The 22848-nt window shown below is 39.4% G+C and overlaps 1 protein-coding gene across 1 annotated transcript; it reads right to left on the reverse strand.

Moving 5' to 3' along the window:
* Positions 1-14288: 14288 nt before the first annotated feature.
* LOC143122220 (olfactory receptor 52E4-like) lies at positions 14289-15227 on the reverse strand. The gene has a single exon (XM_076283077.1). The coding sequence runs from the start codon at positions 15225-15227 to the stop codon at positions 14289-14291; it is 939 nt and encodes a 312-aa protein (XP_076139192.1).
* Positions 15228-22848: the final 7621 nt, after the last annotated feature.

Raw genomic sequence — 22848 nt, forward strand, 5'->3', positions numbered from 1 at the left:
ACTCTCCAGACCATGCATTTTAAACAAAGTCCCTCCACTCGGCGGCCATATTGCAACGCTTTTTGGGCACTCATCGGGCATCCATTTCGGCAGAAATGCGCGTGCGCAAGGCTTCACGACACCAATCTTGCTCCAGCGGCGAGATCACAACACATGATTGGCACTACGTCTTCACAACACACCACATGATTGGCTCAATGTATTTACATGTCGACGTTTTGCCGCGGAAGGGGTGTGTGATATGCGTAGACAACTGCGTTACAAACTAAGCCCATGTAGCCTAGAAATCTAGACGCACCCTAGCGGCAGCTAGTCTAGCAACTCTCCGTTGGCTTGTGAGCTGGAAAAATTAAACTTCTATCAGGCCAATGAAATCGTGTATAGAGACGTTAGGCGGGCTTGACATAATGATTGATGGCAGAGTTGCAAAGGTTTGGCTTGAATTCCCTGCTACTTGAAAACAAAGAAGATGGATGTTGCTGTTGGGGAACGGCGTGACACGAGTTAAGCTTTTTTTAAGTTGGCAAAAGTTACTAGCCAACTAGCTCCGCTGGTGGGAAAATGCATGGGACTCATAGCCCTGTCCTATTGCGTCCAGAGGGAATTTGAAAGACAACCAATAATCCCGCCCCTCGGACTGAGCACTGTGAACTTTGTAAATTGTAACAGTATTGCAGTATAGTACTGCCAACCGCCAAGCATTGTGAGAAAATGCTGGCTCTTTTGTACAGTAGTTATGTGCTGTTTATCAATTTACAGTAGTAAAAATGTACGGGGAAAATGGGTGGGGGCACTGCCAGTGTTGCCAACTTAGCGACTTTGTCGCCATATTTAGCGAGATTTCAGACCCCCCAAGCGACTTTTTTTGTAAAAAGTGACTAGCGACAAATCTAGCTACTTTTTCTGGCGTTCTTGGAGACTTTTTGAGACTCTGTGATGGCATGTAACGTCCCTTTTTACTCTTCTGAGTGAGCAGTGAGCATATGTCAGCAACATGTTGAAGTTCGTTGAGTTTGAACGAGGATGTAAGCAAGCATACAGCAGAGGGACATAATGTCAGCAACATGTTGAAGTTCGTTGAGTTTAAACGAGGATGTAAGCAAGCTTACAGAACAGAGGGACAGTGCAGGTGGTGGAGAGTGCGAGCGAGCCTAGTTGAGGCTACATGATAAGAACTCAGTGGTGGAGCAGGTAGGCTATATGCCATGCTGACGCCTGGCGATGATGATTATGATGTTTGATTATTATGATGTATGATCATTATTATGATGTATGATTATTAATTGCGATAATGTAATGATATGGTAATGATAACATAGGTCGTACTGTGATTATAATAGGCTACAAAACGTTAAGTCATGCACAAGTCAACTATAACCTATATAATATGCTATACCAGGTATACAGAAATTCTTAAGTTGAATTTAATACCTTTTAATACCTTTTTTAATACCTTCACAATATTGTTTAATACCAACACGACTTTGAGCTGCAACTAGCGGCAACCTTTCGAAATTCAGTGTTGGGGGTAAACTAATTATAAAGTAACAGATTACTGTCATTTTGTTACTTAACTTTCTGAGTAAGAAAGTGTAGCAATGCTTACAATTCAAATCAAGTATCTATTATTACAGTTACTGGATACTTTGTTCTTTTTTTGTTTCAATAAAAACACTGGCCTATACACAATTATTTGTTATTTAATCCTAACCCAAGATAAAAAGTTATTTCATTGTTATGTGTAGGAAGAGCACACACCACTTCTCCAGCACTACACTCTTTCTTTCACTATCATTCTATCTCAATCAAGACAAAATGACAAATGAAAAGGCCCACGACCATACGCAGTACACACACACCCTTGCTGTCTCATATAATTTGCCAGTCAAGGTATCACATTCAAAAATAGGTGGTCACATTTTACAAAAATACTAATTATTAATTGGGTGCTGCTGGAGAATGTGGGCCCCATGTGATAAAATACTTTTGGGCCTGCATGATCCCTGTGACAAATATTTTGAAAAATAACCCCTTAAATGGTGACTTCTGGGGAATTTTGTGGAAACTAATTGACAAATTGACTTAAAATATATGATATTATAATATATTGATAGCATATTACAATACAGCCTATAAAAACCTACACAGGTTTGTATATTCAACTAATTTTAAGCAAGTCTATTGGGACTTTGATCTCATCACATACTACATCAAGGGAGTAACCCTATAGCTCCTGAGCAAGCTTTGAATAATGTAAAGGTAACACCATTAAACTAACCTTAACATGACATTTACTGAGGGTAGAAAATGTTAAATCTTATAGCCTACAGTAAACCCTTTACTTATAGCCTAAACAAAGCAACACTGTCAGGCCTATATTTAACCTCTATTCTGTAGTCAAGGCAGGGGTAGCTCATTGGAAATAACCCCTTATAACATGTGCATATGTTTACATGTTATATTCTTGTTTTTTCCCTTTCATTTAATTATATATTTGTCTGAATGAAAAGGCCTTCTGCCTTTATGGGGAATTTTAATTTGAAAATGGGTTATTGTTATACTGTATGTAGGCCTAGTTTAGGCTATGTCTGCTGCTCTTACATAGCCTAGAAATCTAGACGCGCCCAGGGCTAGTAGGCTAGTGACAATGGCCCCACATTTTTGAGATACCCCTACCGGAGGTAGAACTAAACGCAACAATGTTTTTCCTTATCTCTAAGGTCTCCCATATATGAAATGGATTCTTAGCTAAAAATATTTTACTGCTAAGATTGTTAAATTAACATATATTGTTATACACCCCAAAACCAAAAAAGGACTAAAATATAGCCTGTCCGTATGGGAGTTAAGGCATATAAACTAGTGCAGATCAATCACACAAACTCTGAGAGCTTTGAAACTTGGAATGTTTATAGTCAGGAAGTTGCTTTACCTACTAGAAAAGACTGGATGTGAATATCTTGATGTATGGAATGAATAGAGACATGTAAACATACACCTAAAATAAGCGGACATGCAAAAAATGAATATCTATGCAGAATGTTTTCATTTACTTTGTAGCTGCTTTACCAGGGATTATCATAGAAACACATATATAATGGCTTATGGGAAAGGTGGGGTTGTACTGAATCCAACAATACCAAATATGTAAATATAGTATGACAAGTTAGGGTGTTCTGTCACTCAATGTATGAGGTGTCCAAAATGAAAGAAAACAGAACACTAGCAAAATACAGTCTCAAGTCCAAATCAGTAGTGAGAAGAATGTTGATAAATTCATTGTTACTGCAAGGCAAGTGCTGATCTATATTTACATTTAATAATGAAACACAGATCCAATTGAATCAGGTTAACACTGGAATGGAACACCTTTATTAAAATATTTACATTCACTTGAATTTTGTTTTGGTCAAGTCATTACTGAATAATGGAAAACTAGATGTACCGCAGAGCGGTACAAAATATGACCGCCGCCCAGTCCAGCACATTTTTTCCACAAAAAGAAATCACGCTGAAAGGCCTATATGATTCTAACTGTCTCACTAAATTGCATTATCCACACTCAATTCTCACTGGTATCTGCTAGACAACAAGTACCAAAACATGATTAGTTCATAGATTTCACATGTAAAATTCATTTTATACAACCCCACCTCCATCTTGCCTGTTCATAATTATGAGAAATTCTTGATTGTTTGTGTTATGTTTATGTTATGTGTGTGGGTGTGTGTGTGTGTGTGAGTGTGTGTGTGTGTGTGTGTGTGTGTGTGTGTGTGTGTGTGTGTGTGTGCGTGCCTGTGCATGGAAGCGTACATATGTCTACTGTGTGAGTATGTGTCATGATTACTGTGAATGTGTGTGTGTGTGTTTATCTGTTTGTGCACATGTGTGCACATGAACTGGGTTAACATGACCCCTGGAGGCAAATATACGGAAAAAATGGTCATCCTAGGCCCTACAGTTCTCAAGATATTCACAGAGAACTGTGTCTGGCCTACCCTCCTTTCGGGGGGTCCAGTCCAGCGGGGGGGCTACAGATCAAAACGAAAAATGACAGTTCCATGCTATCCATGTGGGGGTACATGCCCACCAAGTTTTGTGTACCCCGGTCTTTCAGTGTCCCGGGAATCCTTGTTGGTGTACGTCACTAAATGTACACATAAATTGTTTTATTGTAAGGCCCCCCATGAACGAAAGTACACAAAACTTGGCATGCATTCGGAGGGTGTCATAATGATCCTACACTTTCAATTTCGTGCAGTTTTGACCATGTCAGCCAGAGATATTGTGATGAAAACACCTAATTTTTCGCTTTTTAATTTTTAACTAGGTGGCGCTATACATGAAATAAGTGGTAATGGGATGGGTTGACATGGCCCCTTGAGATCAACATACAAAAAAAAGGTGGACCTCCTAGGCCCTACGGTTCTCGAGATATTCACAGAAAACTGTCTCCGGCCACCTACAGGCCAGTTGGTGTATAGTAACATAAATTAATTTATTGTGTGGCCCCCCATGAATGGAATTCCACGAAACTTGGCGTGCATTCAGAGGGTGTCATAATGATCCTACACTTCCAATTTCGTGCAGTTTTGACTATGTTAGGTCACAGATACCTGCGATTACAACACCTCATTTTTACTTTTTTGTGTTTAACTAGGTGGCGCTATACATGAAATGAGTGGTTATGGAATGGGTTGACATGGCCCCTTGAGATCAACATACAAAAAAAAATGGTCCTCCTAAACCTTACGGTTCTCGAGATATTCACAGAAAACTGTGTCTGCCCTACCCTCCTTTCGGGGGGTCCAGTCCAGCGGGGGGGCTACAGATCAAAACGAAAAACGATGGTTCCATGCTATCCATATGGGGTTACATGCCCACCAAGTTTCGTCTACCCCGGTCTTTCAGTGTCCCGGGAATCATTGACAGAAATTTGGACATGCGAAAAAGAAAAAAAAAAAAAAAATCTGACTAAACCGCTGCGCGGCGGTCATAATAATATTGTTAGCTTTTGTCTGTCCAGACCAGCAGTGGACAGTAGAGCCTACACTGCTTACTTCACCCCTAAGTAGCTAAACAGTTAGTTATAGAAACTACTTTCCCTAGCTAAGAAAGTACTTAGCCCTCTGACTAATGTTGCATGTGTAATTCAACTTGATTTGCATTTTAATGAAAATTCTGAAATTTTTCCTTTTCACTAGTCTCTTGAATTATACTGAGAATGTCTTACAGACATTGGATCCAAAGCTTGTGGGAAACATTTTGAAAAGGGCAAGAAAAAAGATCCCTATGTCCAAAACCCCACAGTAAGGCCTTCAACGCATACTTACCCTTGCTCAGCAGAGAGAGAGATGGTGATGTCCATAAAACTCTGGCTCCATATACAGATGATATTTTCTCCAAAATCAAAGTTTCGTATCATGTATCATGTATAGCAGTGTTTCCCAAAGTCTGGGTCGGTCGCAGGAGATTTTATTTGGGTCGCCAGCACAATTTATGTTGTGTTATAGGCCTAACTGATACCATTTGTCATTTGATACCAGGAAAACTAACAGTTTTCTATTAGGATGTAGATTGTTAACTACAGTCACGGTTTTGTCATAAAAGCTCATGAAACTGGCGCATGAAACTGGGGGACGAACGCATCGCAGAGGGGGTGCCAGCATATATCTACCTCTCAAAATGAAACCGTTCTGTGTGCCGCCTGCCATGTACCTCACAGTTGCAAACTGCAAGGGACATGAATCCGCCTATTTGCACGAACATTAATAGATACCAGCTCCTCAACTTTACCGATTCAAATCTAGTGACCGTGCTGTCAACTAAAGCAGACATCCATAGACCGGACATAAGGCCATTCAATTTGCATACAGTTTCGATTGCAGATGCAATCTTTAAAGTTAATAGCAACCTCCTCAAATTCTTATTTCTTATTTAAAATGCACAACAGTGCATTATAGTCTACAATTTAAATGGGCATTTTAAACACTATTCCTCTCGTTTTCTACCTCGCTAACTCCAAAGTAAAAAGGCGCATTCATCCGGCTATTGCGCAAATGCCTCTTGTTCTGATATAACGACTATACAATATAATATAATACAACAATACAATATAACAACTTGAGTTATTCGCTGTTTACATTGGAATTGACGTCCACAGTGTTATGGACCCATTTGTCTGCAACGCAACGTATAGCCTACAACATTCTTTTTTAGAAATACAGGAACAGCTTACTATGCTGACGAATGACGACTGCGCAACATGCGAGAATTTTCCCTACTCTCGGATGCGCATTAAAACGTATCTTTTCAGTAGTCATTTCCAACTTTTCACGCTGATGGTGCTCAACATGCAACACAACCGTGTTCAAAGCAGGGATCCTATAGCAATGTATGGTTGGGGGAGGCATAGAAAAGTTGGAGAACCTGTGGCCTAAAACAATATTGGTGGTTGCAGGGTAGATTTGAAGTGAAATGGGTCGCAATGGTCTGTCATTTTTAAAAAGTGGGTCGCCAGAAAAAAAGTTTGGGAAACACTGATGTATAGCGAACAAAAATCAGAGGACAGTGGTGTCTATACATCCCAACTGTTCTCACTTGAGTTGCTGAACATGGAATTGTTGATGCAGCCATCGACAACTTTTACCAAAATGAAGACACCCTGGATGGGAAGTGTACAACTCATGCTATGACGTCTGTTGTGTTCCGAAGAGGCCAAGTCTCCACAGCAGATAAATGCCTAGCTCAGGTTCAGAGGTCCCTCACCACCTTAAACACGATTAATATGAATGGATGGAGATAAACTTTACAGGTACATTTTGTCCATTCTTTTACACTTCACATCCAGGGTGTCTTCATTTTGGTCAAAGTTGCTGATGGCTGCATCACAAATTCCATGTTCAGCAACTCCAGTGGGGCCAGTTGGGATGTAGACACCACTCTCTGTCCTTGATATCTGGTCTGCTGCAAAAGATGTGAGAAGTGCCTAACTTTTGTATAGGAAACACAGTGTCCCATTGCACTGAGCTCATTGATGACTGTCTTATACTACCAAACTCATGATGTATCAAAATGGGAAGTCCCAGTGTGATTGGCGTATGGATGTGACAGCTCTGTTCAATGAGATCATGACAAATTAACACACATATTCTCCTTTGAAGCTGGGTCATCACCACATGTTTGGTCATTTCTGTGGGCATGTTAATCAACACACCAGTTCACAAAGTCATACAGGATGTTGGGTACATACTTGCTGCATTGGAAACATAATAGACAGTCACTGCTGACATATTACTCACTGTAATGCTCTACCTGATCCATGCTTTTCCTCAATATGTCTGCAGCCCTGTGTAATATTTGGATTTCGGAAAGACTCTGACTTGTCTGTGGAAGCGTAGTCTCAGTCTACTGTTCTGTGAGTTTAGCAGCTTCCCTCAGTGCACAATATGGTCATACTATCTGAGCAGATCAGATCTGACTGTCTTGGACGTGGAACAAATGCAAGCCTGTCTTTGTAATGCTGTATCAGCTTTTCCTTTAGTTTCCAGGATCTATATTTCTTGTGTTGAACTATAGACACACCTTCTTGCTCAGCAATTAGTATGTTGTCATAGCTTTCAGTCAAAGAATTGAGATCTCACTTTTATATCTTTGGACAATACTGTTTTATCAATGTCTTCAGTGAGCTTAATAAACGCTTTGTTATAGACATTGATTTTTTTTTTTTATTATTCTTTTCTATGGCTGCTGTTATATTTCGTTTAGAGATGTAGTGTGCAAGGCACATTTTATGGTATTTGGCATCATATGCAAAGAGATCTGGGCATGAAAGAATTTGAATACATCTTTTGTACAGCCTTTCAGAAGCTGCCCGAAGGACCTTGTCTCTGGTACTGGGGACAGCCGTGGCCTACTGGTTAGGGGTTCGGGCTTGTAACCGAAGAGTTACCGGTTCGATCCTCAACCCAGAAGGGAAAAAGGCGGGGGAAGTGGTTGAGCACTGCTCTCCCATGCCCACATCGTTAGGCAAACTTGAGCAAGGCACCTAACCCCTCACTGCTCCCCGAGCGCCACTGTAATAAGGCAGCTAACTGCTACGGGTTAGTGTGTGCTTCACCTAATTGTGTTCACTGTGTGCTCTGTGTGTTCACTAATTCACGGATGGGATAAATGCAGAGACCAAATTCCTTGTAAATACTTGGCCTTAATTTACATTGCCCCTGTACCAGTCAGAGGTTCTGATCTAGAGCTGGCCTTCCCACAAATGAAACAATCTCTCAGTATTTGATACTCAGCCTTCTTGGTGCAGATGTGCTCTCACTGTCAACATTTGCAACTTGCTGCTTACTGATTTTTGTCTGACTGCAGTAGTTCACTCTACATGATACATGATATGCAACTTTGATTTTGGAGGAAATATCATCTGTATATGGAGCCAGAGTTTTATGGACATCACCATCTCTCTCTCTGCTGAGCAAGGGTAAAGTATGCGTTCTACTGTGGGGTTTTGGACATAGGGATCTTTTTTCTTGCCCTTTTCAAAATGTTTCCAACAAATGATACAAAGCTTTGGATTCAATGCCTGTAAGACATTCTCCATAATTCAAAAGACTAGTGAAAAGGAAAAATGATATACATTTCAGAATTTTCATCGAAATGCAAATCAAGTTGAATTACACATGAAACATTGGTCAGAGGGCTAAGTACTTTCTTAGCTAGGGAAAGTAGTTTCTACAACTAACTGTTTAGCTACTTAGGGGTGAAGTAAGCAGTGTAGGCTCTACTGTCCAAACAAAATTCAAGTGAATATAAATATTTTAATAAAGGTGTTCCATTCCAATGTTAACCTGATTCAATTGGATCTGTGTTTCATATGAATTGTTTAATACTGGGACATATGAAATGTATCATTATTAAATGTAAATATAGAGCAGCACTTACCTTATGTCACTTACCTTGCAGTAACAATGAATGTTAACATTCTCCTCACCACTGATAATGTGATTTGGACTTGAGACTGTATTTTGCCAGTGTTCCGTTTTCTTTCATTTTGGACACCTCATACATTGAGTGACAAAACACCCTGATTCGTCATACTATATTTACATATTTGGTATTGTTGGATTCAGTACAACCCCACCTTTCCCATAAGCCATCATATGTGTTGCTATGATAATCCCTGGTAAAGCAGCTACAAAGTAAATGAAAACATTCTGCATAGATATTAATTTTTTGCATGTCCGCTTATTTTAGGTGTATGTTTACATGTCTCTATTCATTCCATACATCAAGATATTCACATCCAGTCTTTTCTAGTAGGTAAAGCAACTTCCTGACTATAAACATGCCAAGTTTCAAAGCTCTCAGAGCTTGTGTGATTGATCTGCACTAATTTATATGCCTTAACTCCAATACGGACAGGCTATATTTTAGTTCTTTTTTGGTTTTGGGGTGTATAACAATATCTGTTAATTTAACAATCTTAGCAGTAAAATATTTTTAGCTAAGAATCCATTTCATATATGGGAGACCTTAGAGATGAGGAAAAACATTGTTGGGTTTAGTTCTACCTCCGGTAGGGGTATCTCAAAAACTAAAGCCCTTTCTGACCATTTGTCACTAGCCTATAGCTCTACAGCCTGTGGCATTGAAAACGCTTTTTTGGATGACAATGACTGCTGGTAGCGTAGACATACTGATAGCTTCAATGACGCATATTTATGTGCGATGAACCAGGCAGTCGACTTTTCCACCTCTGATTACGTCCGCCTATTCTTGTTTGATAGCTAGTAGACTCCATATGTGACCTGACGACATTCACTCCCATCCAGGTGACATGTGTTGTCTTTTTATAGACGTGGCAAGCCTCTTGGTTGGCTGGCTGTTGCCAACTAGCCTAAGCCAGTCTTTGAATCTCGAGTCCTCTAACCAAATGTCCGAAAAATTTAAATTTCCCATGACATCGTCAATGGTAGCGAACTTTTGGCAACAAGTTAGGCAGTATTAAGCCAGCCGTATATCCAGTTTGAGGGGCGCTAACAGTTTTCACCGCGAACACACACCGACATATCGCCCAGGTCCTGCTCGCACATATAATTAATATAATATGAATAAATTCACGCGAATATTAGGAGATAGGCCTGCACTTAACACAAATGGAAAACATCATAGTTAGTGGTTCGAAAATTTAATACCTCATCAGATGACGTTTATTACTTTTTAATACTTTTAAATGGCCTTACATTTTGCTAATTTCATTTACTACCTTTTAATACTTTTTACAACCCCGCGGACACCCTGTTCCAAAATGCTTGTAGCTATACTGTTCCAAAATGTACCATCAATGGAGGTACAGTAGGCAGTATACAGGAATAAAATATTTCCAGCAACAGCCCTGTTTATTTTGTGTTGTTTCAGATGTCCTACAGTGATAACTGGTATAAATTACATTAATGTCTACGACAATCTGGGTAATTTAACTCTTTACACATAGGCTTCAGTAATTTTTTGGTGCTGCTGTCAATTGAGCATTGTATAGTTTAAATGTAGCCTATTGGATCATTTGAAATGATACTTTGAATTCAAGCAGAAACTCTTTAATAATTGCTAGCCTACTTGAATATGGAGATAATGTGCTCCATGGCTACCTCTGATCAGTCAGAGTGATAGCCAATGAGGCCTACATCACTTTCAGTGCTCCATGACAGTGTATTTAAGGGTAATGCAAAGATTTTGTATTTAATTAGGCGTGCCCGAGTGATTTGAGGGCCGCTTGGGCCAAATATGCCAGGGCCGATTTTTGGTCCCAGTCCGCCCCTGGTTGTGTCAGATGTGTCAGATCTAACAGTGCAGTTACAGACAACCCTATATTCTTGCCACGCATGAAGAAGTCCAAGCAGTAACGTTAATCAAGGATCTTTGGTTTGGTTTGGTTTGCTCACTATCAATCTTTTGACATGATTTGCCAGCCTGCGGTTGGACTAGGACGCAGCCCAACTTTTCAAGGTAGGCTATCTGCTTTTTATCTCTGGTTTATTCAGAGACAACAACAAGCAGCTGAGCGATTGATAACTTTACTGTAAGGTTATATGCTATTATTTTCCAGCAATATACTAGCTTAGCTTGAGCAAAACAGCCATCACAATAACTATTTTTTGGGAAAACAGTGATAACGCTAACAGGATCACTGATGATAAAAAATGAGTGTAATTGTGACTTAGCCTATTTTCAAAAAGGAATAAATGGCTGATGTTTATTTTGTGTTGTTTCAGATTGACCATGGAGATGACTGAGGAAGACAGCCTGAATATCGATGGGAACAGTGGAATTAACACGACTCTGGGATTGCACTTCTACAGCCAGGTTGTTGAATAAAAAATAATAAGACACTTAGGTGTAAAGTCCCCCCCCCCCCCTATTGTGTTTGTAGCCTAGTTTATGTTTATTAGTTGAGCTGTTGGGAAAACGTTACAAACTTTAGCCTGGGTGAACCTATAACGAACCTGTTAGCAAATGTGTAGCAAACAGATTTTTCAGGATAATTAATTACCAATCACATTTCACATGTCAAATAAAGCCGGCTGATATCTGATTAACGGGTCCGTACCACACACAATAAGCAGACCCGTATTGCATATGATAAGCAGATCTGGAACACGTCAGTAACACAGACTATCATACGGAACTGGGCCAGTCTTAGCCCTTATTGGCACCAGATCCGTCAAATGGATTCAGACCAATTTTGGACTGATGTGCGTTTGGACGCCGGATCAGGTCCATTATGCAGATCCGTGCTGGACGTTGTGGTAGGTGTGGCCCAGTTCCGTCCCAGTGTATTTTTGCTATCTGGGTAGTGACGCCTGTGAGCATTTTCTGCCACAATGGGAAGTAGGCTAAAATGATTCTATTATATCTTCTTTGTATTTAAATATCCTCCTTTTTTTTTGGTTGCTCTTAGGTGACCTCAACTGCAGCTGACATAGGCTAAATGGCAGCCTCTCTGCTCCCAGGACACTAAGGCTGATTGCTCTTGGTAGGGCACTCACATACACACAGTACATTGATGCACAGAAAATAAGTGGTAAACACTGTTTTGAGAGTCTATTGCCCCCTTATGCAGATTCATTCTCAGGATTAATCCTAAAGACTCCAAATTACAAATAAGCCGACGAACAGGGAAGAAGGTGCAGTGGAAGAACTCCAACCTCAACCCTGTCGTGGTTTCATTCATAAGATAGCTTGTTACTTTTGAGTGACAGAATTACTGATAATAGCCTACTGTAACAGAACACAACCGTGCAACCATGGCCTACTGGGACAACCGTGGCCTACTGGTTAGGGCTTCGGGCTTGGAACTGAAGGGTTGCCGGTTTGATCCCAGACCAGTAGGAAAAAGGTGGGGTGGGGTGGGGTGGGGTGGAGTAAACACACAACTTACTGTAAGTGCCCTTGAGCAAGGCACCTAACCACTCACTGCGCCCCGAGCGCCACTGTAGCAAGGCAGCTCACTGCTCCGGGTTATTGTGTGCTTCACCTCACTGTCTGCTCATTGTGTGCTTCACCTCACTGTGTGTTCACTGTGTGCTTTGTGTGTTTCACTAATTCACGGATGGGAAAAATGCAGAGACGAAATTCCTTGTATACACTAGAAACCTGATTTACATTTACATTGTCACCACCTGTGAGGTGCATAAAAAACACAGAGGGCCTTACTATTTTGAATAGACACACACAACCCAATACAAACAACTAATGTGGGGAACATTAAACTGGTCAGCTTTTCCCTCGTTGATGAATTCTTTGATGAATTTTATACATGTTTTGCATTATTATGTTTGTGTTTTTATGTTAGATATTCAAGTATTGTAAATGAAAATACAATAGTGTGAATAGGTACTGTCAATTCATATACAGTAATGTAAATGATGTAATGATGATGTAAATGATGGTACAGTAGTAAATAAGTATTGTTAATGAGAAAACAGTAATATAACTACTGTAAATGAATATACTGGTACTTCAGTAGTCTTTTTACAGTGTGCAATAATGTAAAAAGAATATATTTGATCAAGAATGTCAGAGCAATTCATTATACCTTATATCCATATGACTATTCAAGCTTTACAAGTGGACATCAATGAACAAAGCAAATCAGTTAACATATCTAACCTTTCTTTATCTAATGTTACAAATATATAAATATATATATATATAAAGCAAGAAGCGTCTGTGTGTCCGGATGTCTGTGTGTCTGTGGCACGCATATCTCGCTGACCGTTTGTCAGACTGATTACAGACTAACGTTGTTTGAATAAGAAATGCAAAATATATTGTTAAAAATATCGGTAAAAGAAGCACATTGGCTTTCGCCGCTAGCCACTCCCCCTCCCACACACCACTGTACTGTAAGGTCCCAGTGAGGATAGAACCAGGGCTTTGGCAGAGCTGGATCAGTGTAGGTTACATGGGAAAAAACGTAACATGTCTGACCTCAACAATAAAGTGAACTCCGCGGATTTTGCGACAACACGCCAAGACACACAGCTATGCAGTGGCTCTTCAAAATGACGTAAAAAATGATGTGCAATAAACGGACACTTTGAATAGCCCAGGCTACTTTGGACTGTCTTTAAACTTTGAATATGACATTTCCAACTGCAAGGTCTTAAATTGAAACGAGCGATAATGGTCCCGAATTAAAGAACGTCTCAGAATGCCACACATGCAAAGCATAACCAGCGACAAGCAATGAGTGGCAGACAGAGTGTGATGTCACTTATAGGCCACCAGAGACTGTTTTTGAGTCACACCGTTGCAAATTTCATATGATGCCACCATTCCACAAAATGGTTTGTTTTCTCTATCATCAAGTTATTCAATAGGCTAAGCATATAGCCTTGACTCAAAACAGCTGTTAGGATTATGTAATTTTCATTTGTTAAAAATGTCACATGTAGCCATGCTTAAATTCTGCTCACTTCACATTTATTATATTATCTGTAGGCCTATTCATTATTGAATGCTTACCTGAAATTATGTTTTTCCCTATCCTATTTTCAAAGCAGGCCTACCTGCAGGCATGTAATTGGGCTACAGGAATAGTATGTTTGAACGGGCACTGCACTAGTAAATATATAAATACAAATATAATGTTTAAATGAAAATAAGAAAATTCTACATTAAATAAAATAGCATAACTGAAATGATACACCTACACCTTATTTTCATTCCACAGATCATACCAGAGCAGACCAAACCAGTACAGGGCCTTACAAATATACAAACATCTACTGTGATGATGACATTTTTTGTTTCTTCAAAATGCGAAAAAATGCTGTTCTAATATCCTTGGTTTTCATTCCATAGATAATGGGGTTTAAAACAGGTAGAATCAGAAAAATAAGCATTCCACAGGCTTTTCTTGCATTAGGGGTAATGTTTGGAAACCGGTAAGACAGTATTGTGAACAAACAGACAATCTCAAAAAGAATAAATGAAATTATCTGCGCTAAGCAGGTGTTCACTGCCTTTGTTTTGGCATCTGATTGTTTGTTCATGATACAAGTTAAAAGGATTTGGATGTATGAGAACAGCTGAATTGTTACAGTGACTATGTGCATAAATGCTGTTATAACTAATCCATAAATATTGTTTATTGTAAGGTCTTCTCCACAGGAAAGGCTAAGCAATGAGAAGTTATCACAATACACATTTATTATAAAATCCCTGCACCTTGTTACTCTGGCCTGAAGCAGAAAAAGCACTAGAACTAAGGTAAAATTAGCCCCCCAAGCTAATGATATAACAGCAGTTATACCAAGTGATGTCAGAATTGAATTGTATCTGAGTGGCTTGCATATAGCAATATATCGGTCATATGCCATTGCTGCTAGTATAAAGAGGATGCCACCACCAGACAAATGGAGCAAAAATGCTTGAAGGACACAAAGGGGGTAGTTGACAGTGTTCTTCATGATCACAATGTCCACAAGCACACGGGGGAACAATACAGTAATTCCAATGAGGTCATTCAGTGGCAGGCTGAAGAAGATGTAAAACATCGGTCTGTGGAGACTCCTCTGAGTAACTATCAGCATCAGGATTGTCACATTTGAGAGGACAGAAAAGAAGTAAACCAAAAGGCCCATAATGAAAATAGGGTAAACAGCTGAGGGGTGGATGTCAAAGCTGGCAATTCTGAGGACAGAAGAGATTGTTTGATTCATTGCAACACTCATTTGAAGAGGCAGTCCATGTAGTAGTTTCCTTGTGATAAAAAAAAATATCCTGTGAAACAGACAGAAGGTTTTAAATGCAGTTTTAAAAATATATATAATAAAGTCATGTTTTTTTAATAAATAATTATTCAGGCACTGAATTTAAGATTGACACTGTATAGATTAAATTGGTTTTAGAAATAGTACACACGAACAAAGTAAAATAATATTTTAGTTATGGAGATCACGGTTAGGCACCAATCTCTTATCCTATATATTATCCTGTTTTAGGTTCATGCCTTACAGTCAGGCACCAAATCTCATAGCTTATTTGTAATGTCAGTATACACCTTGTTTATCTGTACAGCTGGTAGGAATCACTTAATAAATAGAATACTGTCTGGCAGAAGCATATTTAAAGAGCAGCCTCCATTAGGATATAGCATACAACCAATGAAATGTGACTTTCCTGAATCGGAGCAGTTGGCCCCGTCCCCTGGTTACTGTTGCTAATGTCCCACTTTTGCAGTGGTAAGGTTAAACGGTTAATGTAAGAATAATAATAATAGGAAGGACCAGAGAACCAACGTTTAATTATGAATTATGGTTAGGGACCGTTCGTTATTTATTGAAGGGGCCACCGGAGGAAAATAGGGGAGGGTCATGTCTTTTTATTCTTTGTTGAGGGGAGGGTCACCCAATTTTTTTTTGTCTAGGAGGGGGGTCACCCAACTTTTGTATTCAGGAAAACAGCAAAAAATCAAAGTGGCTTGTTTGATTGTTGATTTCTGTCGCCATATAACGTTCTCTTTCGTTCCATAGCTGTCAACATTGAACATTGAAAATAGCCTAAGGGAGATTTCCCGGGTTTCTCATACGGGAAAATGTCAACATTCGTCCCTGTTAACGTTGGAAGGGTTGGAGCAAGAAAGCAGCCTACTTTATAGCCTATATTCATTTGGTCAACTTTATACAGCCCTAAAAAGGCTAAATTTACCTTTGGTTTACTTTTAGTTTACCGTGTAGCCTAACTTTAAACAGTGTGCATGCTTAACATAGTAAAGCATACTTGTGCTTCATTCATCCACACATCCATCTCCTAACGTTTTGACAAGCATTTCTACCAATTGACCTGTTCCTGCCCATCTTTAGCTTTGCTGTCTCCATCCTTTCTGTTTTTGTTGTTTGCAAAAAATATATAGTATTGGTAACCTAGCCTGGCGAGCCAGACCCACATTAACATGTAGGGTCTGGACACTCACCGTTCGCAGTGCTCAGTCCGAGGGGCGGGATAATCAGTTGTCTTTCAAATTCCCTCTGCACGCAATAGGACAGCGGCAGCGCTATGAGTCCCATGCGTTTCCCACCAGCGGAGCTAGTTGGCTAGTTCAAACGTTTGCCAACTTAATAAAAGCTTAACTCGTGTCACACTGTTCGCCAACAGCAACATCCATCTTATTTGTTTTCAAGTAGCAGGGAATTCAAGCCAAACCGTTGCAACTCTGCCATCAATCATTATGTTAAGCCCACCTAACGACTCTATACACGATTTCATTGGCTTGGAGAAGTTTCGATATCTGGAGCTCACAAGCCAACGGAGAGTTGCTAGACTAGCCCTGGCAGCAAATGTAATTTGCCGCTGCTAGGGGCGCGTCTAGATTTCTAGGCTATTGGTAACCAGCAACAAGTGCAATTTTAATCGCTGTCATTCTCTCTCCTGCGCAAACAAAAGTGTGTTACGTTCCAAGTAGCAGTGCGTAATTCTGCTTCATAAAGTTGAACAAATACATTTGGTTATTTCACATAAATAGCCAGTTTATGGTCTACAGTGTAGAGTTGGTAAGTTATGGTAGGCCAACTTGGAGTGAATATAAAACAGGGGAAATTATTTGTGTACTCGTAGCTAAGTAGCCTGATGGTAGGCAGGTGCGCACGTAGACATATGGCAACACTGCAAGCGCAATCGTGCTCTCGCGACAACCACGCCGTTGACTTAAATAGGTTAACATCACTCTTAAGTTCGCATTCAAGCAAGCAAAACGATGATTTGAAGACATCTGTTTCGCTGGAAGGGTAACAACAGGTAACAGGTAACAACAGGACAACACAGAGACAGGCTAGATGGCAGGACTAATGTTATATATGAGCATATTAATATGGGATATTCTACGGGAAAATATTAAAACGGCAAGACAGCGGGGGAAAGTTAAAATGTTTCGGGTTAGGTATGTTTCGGTCCCTGTGATTATTTGTGAAATTGTGCAAACAGCCTTTTCAAGTCATTTGAGAAGGAAGGAGTGGTAGCATGCACGCTCCGAAATTGACGCTCGTCTGAGAAATTGAGTTTTGGATAATGTTCAGCTTCGGCAGCTTTACAATGACTGAGGAAGCCTAGAGACAAGTCCATATCAACCAGTTCATGTGTTGAATGTGTTATTATTGGGGGCCAAGCAGCGAAGCTGCGAAGCCCCATTGTGTTTCTAAGTTTTCTTATTAGGGGTCCGAGCAGCGTAGCTGCAGGAACCCTATTGTTTCTGTACCGTTCATTTTTTGGCCAAAATTCTGTAAAAGTCATACTGCAGCCTAAACCGTAACTCCAAAACTCTTGAAATGTTCAGGTATGGTTACCAGTACCCCCCTCTACCCATAACCCAAAATTTGGGGTACTGCACCCAAAGGTGGCGCTATTGGAAAAAAAAGTTAATTATGCTTATTTCTCCTTACCAGATTCACCTAGACTCAAAATTCTTTCAGAATATTAATCTCTAAACTCAGATGCATCTTTTTGGCCCTGGTCTTATGGTCTACAAATGTTTACTTTTTCCACAATTTCATGGAAAAGCCAAACATTATAAAAAGTTTCACACTCTTCAAAAATAATCGAATCTTCACCAAAATTCTCACAGACAATGTTTAGACCAAGCCTCACAAAAGTTATCGCTCAGAATTTTGATATTTTGTTCCATTTCAGAGATATAGGCCAATAAAGTTAGACCACTTAGGCCTTTTTTCCTAGATCACCTATATTCCTATAAACCGTAAGTCCTAGAAACTTGACATTTTCAAGTATTGTTACCAGTACCCCCCATTACCCATAACCCAAATTTGGGGTACTGCACCCAAAGGTGGCGCTCTTGTCAAAAACGCTTATTTCTCCTTACCAGATTCACCTAGACTCAAAATTATTTCATCATATTAATCTCTACATTCAGATGCATCTTTTTCACCCTGGTCTTATGCTCTAAAAATGTTTACTTTTGCCACAATTTCAGAGAAAAGCCAAACATCATAAAAAGTTTCACAGGCTTCAAAAATTATCAAATCTTCACCAAAATTCTCACAGACAATGTTTAGACAAAGCCTCACAAAAGTTATCAAAATAATTTGGATACGTTGTTCCATTTCAGAGATATAGGCCAATAAAGTTCGACCACTCAGCCCATTTCTCCTATATCACCTATATTCCTATATGAGTAATTTTTTTTTCTTGGATAACAACCATACAACCATCATTAGGTGGATACCATTAACAGTGCACATTTTCAGATATGTACTCTTTTTTATAAAGCCCTTAATTCTATTGTCAAATGTATGCTAGGAATTTTCTTGATGTTGTGTGTTTGCCAACACACATTTTCACCATTTGAATGTGACTGCTCAATGTGTATGATTGTCAGTGGCTGAGTGGGATAATGCCTAGTGCTGGTGTTTGTTAGGTTGAGGGTTCGAATCCTGCTAGAGCTTTAGGCTCAAGATGCACATGCTATTGGTTATTGAAGATTCACACTATTGAACAGCACCTGAATGACATCAGACAATTAACATTCACACTCATTAGTTGCCAAGAATCAGAATGCCGACACACTCTATGACATATAGGGTGAACTTCTTTGTTTACTATTTTTCCTTCATCATTAAGTCTATCATATTTATATTTCATCCATTACTGTTCTTCTCTATAAATGTATAATTGCCCCAGAATATCCAAAAGTTTTCAGGTGTACTTTTTCAGGAAAGCCCTTCATTTTATTGTCAAATATATACTTGGAGTTTTTCTTGTGTGTTTACCAACACACATTTTCACCATGTGAATGTGACTACCCAATATGTAGGATTGTCAGTGGCTCAGTGGGATAATGCCTAGTGCTGGTGTTTGTTAGGTTGAGGGTTCGAATCCCCGGTAGTGCTTTAGGCTCTAGCTCGAATACTATTGGTTATTGAAGATTCACACCATTGAACAGCACCTGAATGACATCAGGCAATCAACATTCACACTCATCAGTTGCCAAGAATCAGAATGCCGAGACACTCTATGACATTCAGGGGAACTTCTTTGTTTACTATTTTTCCTTCATATTTATCATATTTATCTATCATATTTATATTTAATCTATTAGTGTTCATCTCTACAAATGTCTAATCGCCCCTCCATGCTTGGAGTTTTTCTTGTGTGTTTACCAACACACATTTTCACCATTTGAATGTGACTGCTGAATGTGTATGATTGTCAGTGGCAGAGTGGGATAATGCCTTGTGCTGGTGTTTGTTAGGTTTGTTAGGGTTGAGAGTTTGAATCCTGCTAGGGCTTTAGGCTCAAGATGCACATGCTATTGGTTATTGAAGATTCACACTATTGAACAGCACCTGAATGACATCAGACAATTAACATTCACACTCATTAGTTGCCAAGAATCAGAATGCCGACACACTCTGTGACATATAGGGGAACTTCTTTGTTTACTATTTTTCCTTCATCGTTAAGTCTATCATATTTATATTTCATCCATTACTGTTCTTCTCTATAAATGTCTAATTGCCCAAGAATATCCAAAAGTTTTCAGGTGTACTTTTCAGGAAAGCCCTTCATTTTATTGTCAAATATATACTTGGAGTTTTTCTTGTGTGTTTACCAACACACATTTTCACCATGTGAATGTGACTACCCAATATGTAGGATTGTCAGTGGCTCAGTGGGATAATGCCTATTGCTGGTGTTTGTTAGGTTGAGGGTTCGAATTCCCGGTAGTGCTTTAGGCTCTAGCTCGAATACTATTGGTTATTGAAGATTCACACCATTGAACAGCACCTGAATGACATCAGGCAATCAACATTCACACTCATCAGTTGCCAAGAATCAGAATGCCGAGACACTCTATGACATTCAGGGGAACTTCTTTGTTTACTATTTTTCCTTCATCATTAAGTCTATCATATTTATATTTAATCTATTAGTGTTCATCTCTACAAATGTCTAATCGCCCCTCCATGCTTGGAGTTTTTCTTGTGTGTTTACCAATACACATTTTCACCATGTGAATGTGACTGGCCAACATGTAGGATTGACAGTGGCTCAGTGGGATAATGCCTTGTACTGGTGATCCTTAGGTTGAGAGTTCAAATCCCACTTGAAGCATTAGTGGGTTGTGGATGTTAGCATACTACAATAGAATGCTGTTGGGTTGTGGAGGTTAACACACTATAACATTACAGCTACTTGTCAATATGGACTTGTAGTGCAAGGCAAGTATTACTGTATAATTATAAGCTGTAGCCTATAATTATTTGTTATTCTTATAATATTTGTCATTTCTTATACATATTTAGTCGGCTCTTCCACTTGACAGAACAACTCTATATCGGTTAAGGATGTCACGCATGAAACAATGCTGCAGAAACACGAAAATACGACTTTGAGTTTAGTAGGCTATAATTTTCAGTTCCTGTTTATCTATTGCACAATGGGTAATAATTTAAAGGAATCGTGTTGCAGTCTTGTAAATAGTGACCCTGCAAGATCCCTAGTCATTGCAAAATCATAGTCTGTGACTTAAAACTCTACTACTTGTCTTTAGATGTGAGAGGGTCTGAGACTGTAGTCTTTCAAAAATCTTTTCCAAATCTTTGCAAATCTTTCCAAAGTTTACCTGCTGGGAAACCCTGTAGCTCCGGAGCAGGGGCTCAGACCAGGATAAATTGTTTGCTCGCCCTCAGTTCGCTCTTTTGTTCATCTCAACCCAGCACTCCAGTGTGTCCTGCTCTGTGTGCGTCTTTAAGTTAACGTAAGTCATCACTTTAATCACCCTCACTATGACTTTTGTGATGTTTATCAGTTTGTAGAGTAGCTCTGCCATCATGTGTAAAGTTAAGGTCTTTGTTTGTTGGTTTGGTGTGTTGGAGTCCCATGTGAGAGATGATTAGGTGATATTGGTTGACTTGGGATGTCAAGTATTGTTTAGTTGTACCTTATATAGCCATATGATTTCAGTTTATTGTTCAAATGTCAATTGGTTTGTTTGTGAGTTGGGATCTGTACTGATTTACCCCATTTCACTGATTACTCCATTTTCTGTTTGTTTCCTCTTTGATGCAGCACACATACAAGTAAAGAACAAAAGAACAGATGAATTGAAACTCAAATAAAGTTAACTTGTGTTGCACCGAAACCTGCCATCTCCGTGTCATCACTCCATACCATTGAGCCTTCTGAGTCACACCATTGAACAGCACCTGAATGACATCAGGCAATTAACATTCACACTCATTACACACTGCTGGTGTTTGTTAGGTTGAGAGTTTGATTCCTGCTAGAGCTTGAAGCTCAAGATGCACATGCTATTGGTTATTGAAGATTGACACCATTGAACAGCACCTGAATGACATCAGGCAATTAACATTCACACTCATTAGTTGCCAAGAATCAGAATGCCGACACACTCTATGACATATAGGGGAACTTCTTTGTTTACTATTTTTCCTTCATCATTAAGTCTATCATATTTATATTTCATCCATTACTGTTCTTCTCTATAAATGTCTAATTGCCCCAGAATATCCAAAAGTTTTCAGGTGTACTCTTTCAGGAAAGCCCTTCATTTTATTGTCAAATGTATACTTGGAGTTTTTCTTGTGTGTTTACCAACACATTTTCACCATGTGAATGTGACTGCCTAATATGTTGGATTGTTAGTGGCTCAGAGGGATAATGCCTAGTGCTGGTGTTTGTTAGGTTGAGGGTTCGAATCCCCGGTAGTGCTTTAGGCTCTAGCTCGAATACTATTGGTTATTGAAGATTCACACCATTGAACAGCACCTGAATGACATCAGGCAATCAACATTCACACTCATCAGTTGCCAAGAATCAGAATGCTGAGACACTCTATGACATTCAGGGGACTTCTTTGTTTACTATTTTTCCTTCATCATTAAGTCTATCATATTTATATTTAATCTATTAGTGTTCATCTCTACAAATGTCTAATCGCCCCTCCATGCTTGGAGTTTTTCTTGTGTGTTTACCAATACACATTTTCACCATGTGAATGTGACTGGCCAACATGTAGGATTGACAGTGGCTCAGTGGGATAATGCCTTGTACTGGTGATCCTTAGGTTGAGAGTTCAAATCCCACTTGAAGCATTAGTGGGTTGTGAATGTTAGCATACTACAATAGAATGCTGTTGGGTTGTGGAGGATAACACACTATAACATTACAGCTACATGTCAATATGGACTTGTAGTGCAAGGCAAGTATTACTGTATAATTATAAGCTGTAGCCTATAATTATTTGTTATTCTTATAATATTTGTCATTTCTTATACATATTTAGTCGGCTCTTCCACTTGACAGAAC

The sequence above is a fragment of the Alosa pseudoharengus genome, unplaced genomic scaffold (genome assembly GCF_046254945.1).
Source record: "Alosa pseudoharengus isolate Yale_2024_CS ecotype anadromous, Long Island Sound unplaced genomic scaffold, YU_APseudo_1.1 YU_APseudo_1.1_scf_13, whole genome shotgun sequence".
Lineage (NCBI taxonomy): Eukaryota > Metazoa > Chordata > Actinopteri > Clupeiformes > Clupeidae > Alosa > Alosa pseudoharengus.

Coding starts and splice junctions, on each gene's coding strand:
- LOC143122220 (XM_076283077.1), bottom strand. CDS start 15,227: ATGAATCAAACAATCTCTTCTGTCCTCAGAATTGCCAGCTTTGACATC.